The sequence below is a fragment of the Ursus arctos genome, unplaced genomic scaffold (genome assembly GCF_023065955.2).
Source record: "Ursus arctos isolate Adak ecotype North America unplaced genomic scaffold, UrsArc2.0 scaffold_5, whole genome shotgun sequence".
NCBI classification, from domain to species: Eukaryota; Metazoa; Chordata; class Mammalia; order Carnivora; family Ursidae; genus Ursus; species Ursus arctos.
In genome coordinates, this window is record NW_026623067.1 from 64,460,790 (window position 1) to 64,471,971 (window position 11,182).

The window sequence follows — 11,182 nt, forward strand, 5'->3', positions numbered from 1 at the left end:
GATGGATCTAGACAGTATAATGCTAAGTGAAATCAGGGAAAGATTAATACTTTGATTTCGTTCATATGTGGAATTTAAGAATCAAAACTAACGAAGAAAAAAGAAACAAACCAAGAAACAGACTCTTAACTATAGAGAACAAACGATGGTTACCAGAGGGGTGGTGGGGGGATGGATGAAATAGGTGAAGCGGCTTAAGAGTACACTTATCTTGAGGAGCACTAAGTAATGTATAGAATTGTTGAATCACTATATTATACACCTGAAATGAATATAACACTATATACCAACTGCTGGAATTAAAATTAAAAAAAAAAAAAGCGTAAGTCAAGAGAGATTGATACTCTGAAGACACTGGAAGATGTAAAACTGTTGATTTTAATAAGAGTCTGAATGCTACTCAGTAAAAATAAAAAATACTACACATGCATGCGATAAAACTGATAAATTTCCAAAATACAAAAAATCATTCAGCTGAGCGCAGACAACCCAAATAATCATAGAAGACAATAAAATGCTTTTTTTAAGCCAAAAAAAAAAAAGGATAAAGGAAGGACATTTTATAATTATGTACATGTAAATCCACTAAGGAAACAAAAATTCTACATATGTATTCATCTAATAAGTTTCAAAATACATGAAGCCCAAATTGACAGAACTTACAAAGAGGAAATAAACAAATACACAACATTCCTTTCTCAGTATCCCATAGGATAGGTTAACAAAGTATCAGGAAGAACCCAAAGGCCTGAAACAAGATTATCAGGTGCATCTGGGTCAGCCAGGAAGCAGATGCCAAGGCAGGATTCAACATGAAAGTGCTATTTGTAGGAGGGAGCATGAGAAGGGAGATGTGTTCAAAACATGATACTAGAACGAGATGGAAGGAAGGAAGTTCCAGACTACAATACAGGTCCAGGAAAGTTTCATACAGGCCCATGGGTGTCTTCACACCTGTTAGAAAAGTCTTGCATGTCCTAAGACAGGAATAGGCCTTGCTCATTTATGAGCTGAAAGCAGAGTATAGGAAGTGTGGACTCAGTATGAACGTGATGGTCGATCCTGAGGGGTAGTACCTGGAGTTGTCCATTACGCCCCCTGCAAGAGGAGATCTCAGTGATATATTTGCATGGCCACTACCATCTACTCTTTGCATCATATAGACTCTAGGAGAAGCTTCCTGCAGCTGCCATGGATCTCACTTCCTAAGGAAGATCTTAGAAAAGGGGGGGTGGTGGTTGGTGGTAGGAACTAAATCCCCCATTGTTCCAAATGGCATTTTTCATCAGCCTCTTCCATTATCCTTTCTGTATTTCCCCCATTCTCAACTACCACCTTGGCTGGTCTTGGTGCCTTATCTTCCGTTGTGAGCAAAACCTTCAGTTCTAAGGCCTTGGCAATTACATCCTTCTTGGGTTGGGGTTGTTTTTGCATTGTTACAGTAATACAAGGGAGTACCAGGAGGTGTCCAAGGGGATCACCTGGGTTCCACACCTATTTCTCCCCATCCCGTTGTGTAAAAGCAGCTCTATACCTCCTTCTGCCATCAGGATAGATTATCCCTTTCACAATGATGATTCCCCTTCTCACCTGCTGGTCCCCAGACATAAATTTCTTATTCCTTTTTGAATGTCAAAAGTATTTCATAACAGGCATGCCTGGGTGGCTCAGTCAGTTAAGCATCTGCCTTTGGTCAGGTCCAAGTCCCACATGGGGCTCTCTGCTCTGTGGAGGGCCTACTTCTCCCTCTGCCTGCCGCTCCCCCTGCTTGTGTTGTCTCCCTCTGACAAATAAGTAAAATCTTTAAAAAAAAAAAAAAAAAAGGTATTGCATAACAACTTTTTAAGATTTAAAATGGAATAAAGCCTAATTTTTTAATGTAAGGAGATACATAGCTGCTATTAACTTTAATAGAGGAAAACATTGGTATAAATTATGGAATAGCTATTGTATTTCAATAATCAAGGTAGAAATGGGGCGCCTGGATGGCTCAGTCGGTTGAGTGTCTGCCTTCAGCTCAGGTCATTATCCCAGGGTCCTGGGATTGAGCCTTGCATTGGGCTCCCTGCTCGGTGGGGGGTCTGTTTCTCCCTCTACCCCTCCCCATGATTCATGCTCGCTCTCCTCTCTCTCAATAAAGCTTAAAAAAAAAAAAAATCAAGGTAGAAATCAAATACTCATTATCTCTCAGCATTAAAAATACAGTTGACCCTTACACAATTTGGGGGTTAGGGGTGCTGATTCCCTGCAAAGTCAAAAATCCACATATAACTTTTGACTCCCCAAAACTTAAATGATAGCCTATTGTTGATCAGAAGCTTTACTGATAGCATAGTCAGTTAACATATATTTGTATGTTATATGTGTTATACATACTGTGTTCTTACAATAAAGCAAGGTAGAAAAGAAAATCAAGAAAATCATTAAGAAAAAATACATTTATAGTACTGTATTGAAAAAAATCCGCATATATGTGGATCCATGCTCCAAACCCATGCTGTTCAAGAGCCAACTGAATTTATTTTTCTTATATATGTAGAGACCTATACTGATACTTTTACTGAGAAACAGAGCGTATATGAGGGATCCTCAAAACCCTCAAGAAAAAAAAGGTAAAACCACCATATGAGAATTAAACTAGAAAAATCTGCACATAATGGAGACCATCTGGAAGACCAAACCAAAGAACCGCAAGTCTACAACTGAATGATTCAGAAAAGAAAGCCGAATTAACCGTATTTTACCTTTTCTGTTAAAAATCTATGTGAAGAGAAGGCAAATGGCCATCACGGAACCTAGAAAAGGGGGAGGTCACATCTGGTGGGTGTACCTTCACATCATCGAAGAAAGCCCTACTCAGTTGCTACGAAGGTCTAAGTGCTCTTGTTTTGTCCTATGGTAGGGATGGGGTTAGACTGTTTGATCTCTTGCTTTGAGCCCATATATTCACTGAGTCACTTATCCTAGTGCTATGAAAATACCCACACCAGATAAAAACTACCTCAAAGCTTAAGGAGGTGCACCATAATTATCTATTCTTTCTGTAAGAATAAATTATACGGGACAATGAGTAAATCAGTTTGACAGATGTAATTGAGGAACTGTAAAAGGAGAATTTAGGAGGATGTGGTAGATATATAGAAACGAACATTGCTCAGCCAGAAAAAAGAATGAAATCTTGTCATTTGCAACATAGATGGATCTAGAGGGTATAACGCTAAGTGAAATCAGTCAGAGGAAGACAAATACCTTATGATTTCACTAAGTGGAATTCAAGAAAATGAAAAAGAAACAAAAAACCAGACTCTTAATATAGAGAACCGGTGGTAGCCAGAGGGGAGGTAGGTGGGGTGGAAAGGGAAACGGGTGAAATAGGTAAAGGGGATAAAGATCACACTTATGATGAGCACTGAGTAATGGACAGAATTACTCAATCATTATATTGGACACCTGAAACTAATATAACACTATGCTAATTATATTTGAATTAAAATTTTTAATTAGTTTTATGAATCTTAGAGCTACAGCGGAAATACAATGAACTGAGCCTGTCATCTACTTTTTAACATACACACCAGATTCCTTACTTTTCAAAAATGCATTTGACTCACATAGGCGATCTGTACACTGAATCTGAAGATAAGGGAAAGACATGTTCTATTTTGGCGTCTCCACAAAATCTGTTTGCACAGAACGCACTTATATAAAAGCAGCTCTGAAAATAGCAATCTCTTTTGCATAATATATGTGGGGTCAGAAAGAAGACAGTAGGTTCCTGGGATGTAAAAGCTGTGAAGACATGGCCAAACACGCATGGAGATGTAAACAGACATGTGATTTGCCGTCATGGTCTGAATTACTGGGAACTCATCAGCGCTGACGAGCCACTAACTACATTCCGGTGCACTTCAATCAGAGCCAGATTATACCACTAAAATTAATGAAGCACTAGAAGACTTTAATGAGTAAAAGAGGGTTGGTTTTAAAGTCTTTTATGCACTTATTCATTTGACAACAATTTGGTTGACAGTGCTATCATCTCTCTCTCTCTTGTAAACAGGTAAAAAGTTTTTACTAAACGTTTTAAGTAAAACATTATATTCAACACACTCCCTGGCACAGTTCTTCGACATTCACTTAATGGTCTACTGCTTTCACTTAATTAAAACAGATCGATTTGTCTTTTGCCATCCTGTGTGTGGTTTTAGTAGACACTAAACAATTGTTCTCTCTCAGGTCCCAAATTTTCTCATTATACTGATGAGATTTTCTTCTCTCTTTTCAGCTGCTAGCACCTTTCAAGCCAATAACGTCCCTGTTTTTCATCTTTTCTAGAAATGCATTCATCAAGAGTATGGGAGGGGGTGAGGGATGGGGAAGGGAGTCTAACCACCTCCAAAGAGGACTGCACTAGGAGATTCAGAATATGAAACTGGGAAGGACAGATGAATATTTTCCAGGTAGCAAAATGTATTTTAGTATGAGCCTGAAAAAGAATAGAATGAATTATAAGGTAACCACAGGAGGTGACATGGCCATATCTCTGAGCACAGAAAAGGACCAGACATGTTAAATCCTGGATCCAGTTTTGACAGATTTAATGTTAGTTACACTCTCCATAGCTTAATTTTCCCCAAGTGTAAATGACTATTACTGTTTAGGAGTACTAGTATGTAATGAATACTACCATTCATAACTATTTGGGAAGCTTTAGAGCATAAAATGCTTAATAAATAGTGGGGTTTTTTTAATGCTTTGTTCTTCACAAAGAGCACTTTCTAAATTCAAATTGGTAACTGATTTTTTTTATAAGAAAGGGAAATTATACGCAAGTAACAACTTGATTCTTAAATTTAAGAACATCTAATATAGTAACATGTAAAAATGAGCTTCAAGAGAAGATGAAAGTACTACTGTTAAAGGTTAAATATCAGTTTTTCTATTTTTTAAATTGTAGTAAAACATACATAAAATTTACCATTTTAACCGTTCTAAGGGTGAGGTAACACTAAGCACACTTACAGTGCTCTATAACCGTCACCACCACCCTAAATATGTTTTTAAAACAAAGACCCAATACAGGAAAAGCAGCAACACTTGCAGACTAAGAGTGTACAGTCTGGTTTAAAAGAAGTCCTACTATCTGGTTTGCTCTCCTGCTCCAACACACATTGTGTAGGTACCTAAAAGCAACATATACCCAGTGTTACTAATGTTCTGTTTGAAAGCTTGCTAGTGATTTCCATATTGAGCTGCCTTGGGCACAGCTGGACACAACTCTACATTTGCCCTCCATTTATTCCTTGGGGTACTATGGGCATAAGTGTTTTTCTGGGGGGTAGGGACTGTGCCCAATTCATCTTCTTGGAGCTCACCACCCCAGGTTCACATCTTGCGGAATATATACAATATCATTTTATACATTTTCCTAATCTATAAATATTTCCTAAAATATTTGTGGGACCTTTCTTCCCATGACCATTTTTTTTAATTAAATTCAATTAGCCAACATACAGTACATATTTAGTTTCAGGCATAGTGTTCAATAATTGATCAGTTGCGTATAACACCCAGGGCCCATCACATTTATTTTCTATACCAAACTTTTTGGAGGGCTAGTTTTTTCCTACTATGTGATTCTCTTAAATTAGTTCATCCTAAGTTGTTTATTATTTTTTACCTAGAGAATCATAGGCAGATTTCCTATGGCAGTTACTAAATCTGTATACTACATGTTTTGGTCACTTAGTTATGTTCACTTTCATCCTTTATAAAGTATTACCTTAAATTCTCCTCCCTCCCTACCTCTGTGCACACACCTCATTTACACAAAGCATTTCAGCTTACTGGAGATAACGATTGTTTCTTTTTTATGGACTCCTCCCCATCACCTCCCTAATCTCCCTCTCCAGTTGTCTGCAACACACTCTACCGTGAAGTTTTCCAAAATCTCCCCGGAAGAATGCATTTCTCTGTACTCCTCCCTACCAGTGTAATTCCTTCACTTACCGCCATACCAGCGTCTTACCAGTCTGCATATCTTACCCTCACAGGTTGTTGGTTGTTGAGAGACAAGGACTCTGTCATTTTTACGTATCTAGCATTTAAGAAGGTACTGGCATACAGTAGATATCAAAAAATGCTTTTTCCTCACCTACCCCATTTTACAGAATTCCATCTATAAGTACAGACCTCCCACTGCTCCCTTTGAAGGGACCATCCGGGGCCCAAATCAGGTAGCATTTCCTCAGACATAAGAGGAGAAGCAGAAGTAAGTACTCCTTTCAGAGAAGAGAGCTTGGAAATCTTACCACTTATATGTAATTTAGGTTTAAGTATTCATTTGAAGCACTTGACGCTGTAACCACTAAAAAGCATGATTAGGAACTCGAACTGGAGAGATACACCAGAAGAGGGTTAGAGTCACAGGGCCCCATCACTTTTGTGATTAATATTCGCAATGCTATTCTTACTCATGTTTAAACAAAGAACATGAAAAGGATTTAAGCTTTTTCAGGGGAGAATACAAATGTCATAGTATTCCCATTCCCTATTGTTATCGACCCCAAGCAACTTCCACTAACAGGTGTCTCCTGTTAAACACTTCAGATACATTTTTTTTTTTCACTTCTGAAATAAAGCAGTACTGCTTGTAACTTTGTTACTAAGTGAGAAAACCAACACTGTAAATGAAGAAATAAAAACACAGGGCCATCTCCAGTTGCAGGTCAGGTAATAAAGCTGTCACTAGTGTGGCAATCACTTAACTTCTCTGACATTGCATTTACTGACCCGTAAACAAAAGTACAAGATTTTTTAAGAGGTATGTATTTCTATAAATCTATATATGACTGGAAATTCTCACGTGCAGTTTCAAAACTCACATGGATTAAAAAACTCTTTAGAAAAATAAGACGAAAATAGGGAGACAAACCATAAGAGACTCTTAACTCTAGAAAACAAACAGAGGGCTGCTGGAGGGGAGGTGGGTGGGGAGACAGGGTAACTGGGTGATGAGCATTAAGGAGGGCACTTGATGAAATGAGCACTGGGTGTCATGTACAACTGATCACTAAATTCTACCTCCATTACACCATATGTAAACTGAATTTAAATAAAAAATTAAAAATTCTTTGATAAAAACTCTAAATGTAATGCATATTCACTAAAGAGTATAAAATAATGCTGAAAGAAGAAAAAAGGAACTCATAATTTCTTTACCCATTGGCTTTACCGTAGGGGTTCTAAAGCAGCTTAAAAGATAGATTTTTAAGAAAGAAGCTATTAGAATGTCATGGTCTGGATCTCATTTTTATTTCCAATAGTAGGGTGATAATCATTTTCCTCTCTCTCTCGCTCATTTTCTGTATATTCCAAAGAAGTTAAGTAAGCATCAGGGTTCTGAGCACTCCATCAGGTACACATTTCTGTACATGACACTCTTCTCTAGATCTATCTTATGGGATGCACTGTATAATCTAAAACATTATGTATGTATAGTTCTTCATTGCTTAAGCTCTCAAGGATCAAATGCAACCCCTAATCTGGCATTAAAAAAACACTCAATTGGCAAAATCGGGCCCCAGCCATCCTTTCTAGATTCGCTATCCTCCACTCCAAATACTCTACAGTTAAAGAGCTTGTTTTGACTCTGCTCACACTAGTCTGAGACTCAGCTAGAGGGCCAGCTCCCTGAGGCTGGGCCTTGGACACTCCTAGTCCTGCAGCACCTAGTGGTCATTTTAGCTAGGCCGGCCAAGCACCTCTTACCGTGAAACAATCTAGACAGAAGTGAGGATTCAAAATTCTAATGGGAGTGGCTCCAATTGCAGGTAAGATCGAATGACCACATTCCGCCCTGTGTCTCCCAATGAACGTAACTATACAACATAACGCATAGATCAGCTCTGAGGACTTGAAAAATAAACGGTAGCACGCAAATTATGGATGAAGACCAGAATTCAAAGTACCACTGAACCAGTGGTAAGTTTACATTCTGGATTTTTATCCTGGACATCGTGGATGTTATTCTGTATACACTCTGAATTCTGTTTTAATCCTTATGAAAAAAGGATATTTTAGTAGGCAATTAACTTTTTTAGACCTGTGTTACAGGCTTTGTCTCATTTTTTTGTGGGTGGCCATTCAAATCTCAGTTCATTTCTTTAAGCCTCAAGTTTGTCTTGTGCATGGGGAGTCAGGAGCTAGCTCAAGACTTCACGCACGGGGGGGGGGGGGGTGCCTGGGTGGCACAGCGGATAAGCGTCTGCCTTCGGCTCAGGGCGTGATCCCGGCGTTACGGGATCGAGCCCCACATCAGGCTCCTCCGCTATGAGCCTGCTTCTTCCTCTCCCACTCCCCCTGCTTGTGCTCCCTCTCTCGCTGGCTGTCTCTAGCTCTGTCAAATAAATAAATAAAATCTTAAAAAAAAAAAAAAAAAAGACTTCATGCACGGAAGTTGAAGTATCCTTTTTGTGGTTCTCTCCCTTCCAGGATTCCCCCTCACTTTCCAGGTATGGCTGTTACATGCTTTTTTCCTCTGGTTCTTCCAGCCAGAAAAATGATGGTGGGATTTCTGTTACAGTTTTAGCTGCTCATGCACTTTGTAACTGTGACCCACTCTCAGGGCCAAGACACAGACACACAGAGACACACAGACGCACGTGCGTGCTAGTTGCTTCTTTGGATTTTGACTCCCCTCCACGAGGACCTGCATTTACTTACTCTTCAGGATCCTCACAGAGTTATGTCTTCTCAAAATTTCTAATTATTAGGAGAGACAATTTATAGAAATCTTCTATCATAACTATTTTGTTTGAAACAAATGTATTGCCTGTATAAAAAATTACATTAATATAAATCAATATCTGGCAATAGTCAGCTTCCTAAACTGGGTAGTATTTACATGAATGTGTTTTATAATTACTTTATATGTTTTATATCCTCTTTTTTGTATGCATAATATACTTGACAATGCTCTCAAAATGAGGTACTTCAGTCCTTCATAACCAAAACTTAAGCTCCTCACTTAACATCCACCCTGTGGAGGGGCACTTGAGTGGGTCAGTTGGTTAGTGTCTGATACTCAATTTTGGCTCAGGTTATGATCTCGGGTCATAAGATCAACAGCTGCATTAGGCTCTGGGCTGAGCGTGGAGTCTCCTTGAGATTCTCCCTCTCCCTTTGCCCCTCCCTGTCCTCGTCCCCCCCACCCTTCTTGTGTGTGCATGCTTTAGGCCTCTCACTTTAAAAAAAAATTACCCTGTGGATGATACTGTTACAAAAATAGCTGTTTATAGTGTTTCAATAATAGCTGAATGGCTAAAATTTAATAAAAAGACAATCTCATCAACTGTAAAAGGGAGTACATTCTAAGAACATAAAGTCTCACATAGGCAAGGATAACTTAGTTTCAAAGAGGGTTCAAGCAGGCAAACAATCCCCTACAGTATTTCAAGGTAGCAGAGCCCACACCTTTGAACCGAGACCTTCATTCACATCATAACTCTACCTTTTACTAATGTGTGACCCCGGTTAAGTTACTTCAGCTTTCCAACCTTGTTTTCTCATTGTAAATGGAGAAAATACAGTACCTACCTCTCAGGATACTGGGTGAAGCAAGGAATGAATGAAGAGCATTCAGCACACAGTGCAAGGTACCTATAAAATGTTCAGTGAAAGTCAGCTGTTAGTAGTAGTAACACTGATATTTGCTTCTGAATCCCACAGGATTTCCATGACTTATTTTCAATTACTAATCTTCACTTGATATACTTCCACAAAAACAATTTGAGATCATGTTCCTTCACTACCAGGAAATGAACGACTTTGTACAGTTTAAAATTCAACGTAATACTAAAAAGACAAGTTTTAGTTGAATGCACCCTCTAGTGGTATACATTTTGTGCAAGCACCCGGCTTCTCAAAGGAAAACCTCTTTACGAAATGTCACTAGGTTGGTGCTTAGAACCGAAAGCCAGCTGGTTGAGAACATCGTATGAAGTGGATAATCATACTACTTTTAGGAGGCTCTCTCTCCAAGAACTGGAGAAGTTTTTTAGCTTTTAAAACTTCCCCCACCATAAAACCTAGGATATTTGTGATATTCACCATACCAAATCCCATTATTCCTACAGCACTGACTTTAATCTTTCCTCCTAAAGAAAATCAGGTAACTTCCTAGTTTGCTTTAACAAGCATTGCAATGTACTTACTCTTCATTTAAGTTAACAAAAACATACTGAGTACCAACTATATATACCAGGCAATGAGAATACAATAAACAACTTATTATACAATTCATTATGTAATTACTAATTTGAAGAGTGGTTTAAGTAAAGACTGCCATGAACGTACACTAGGGCATTGGTCTAATTTGGGTGGCAGGGGAGGGGTATAGGAAAGCTTACTTAAGAATAAAATGTGAAAAGCCTTTAAGGGTAAATACCTTAACTGAAAAAGAAAAAGAGTGCTGTGCAAAGACAATAGCATATGTAAAGGCCTGGAGATAGCAAGGTACATGCAGCATTTGAGAAACTGAGGAAAGTCTCCTGGTCAAAGAAGGGGAGAATGCGCAGGGTGAGACTAGTGAAGTAGGTATTTAATACCAAGTTAGGGAGTTTTAAGTTCATCTTAAGAACAATGGGAGGGGTGCCTGGGTGGCTCAGTCTCTTAAACCTCTGACTCTGGATTTAGACTCAGACCATGATCTCAGGGTCGTGAGATCCAGCCCTGTGTGGAGCCCTCTTAAGAGCCACTCTCCCTTTCCCTCTGTCCCTCCGCCACCCCACCCCGCGCATGTGCGTTCTAAAACAAAATTTTTAAAAAAGGAAAAAAAGAGGGGAAAAGAGGGGGAAAAAAAAAGAACAATGGGAAACTGGAAGGGATTAAAGCAGAAGGGTAACAATCTGATTTACATTTTTTAAGATATTTATTTGAAAGTGAGAGAGAGAGAACGCGAGCGAGCAGGAGCGGGAGGGGCAGAGAGAGAATCTCAAACTGACTCCTTGCTGTGGGTGGAGCCACACAGGGCTCAGGACTGGATCCCAGGATCCTGAAATCTCAACCTGAGCAGAAACCAAAAGTCAGTGCTTAACAACTACACCTGACCCAGGCGCCCCTAATTTACACTTCGAAAAGTTCACTTCGCTAGGGCATGGAAATGGAGAAGGAGTAGAGTAAT

At 39.1% G+C, this 11,182-nt stretch overlaps 1 protein-coding gene across 5 annotated transcripts in view; it reads right to left on the reverse strand.

Moving 5' to 3' along the window:
- ACOT12 (acyl-CoA thioesterase 12) overlaps nt 1-11,182 on the reverse strand; it is a 94,999-nt gene that overhangs the window by 27,408 nt on the left and 56,409 nt on the right. For all 5 annotated transcript variants that reach the window (XR_008957577.1, XM_048221139.2, XM_057307300.1 and 2 more), the window contains one exon: nt 9,598-9,660. Coding sequence is in view for 4 of the 5 variants with exons in the window: in XM_048221139.2 (XP_048077096.1) it covers nt 9,640-9,660 (21 nt within the window). In the remaining variant the exon portion in view is untranslated. The remainder of the gene's footprint in view (nt 1-9,597; nt 9,661-11,182) is intronic.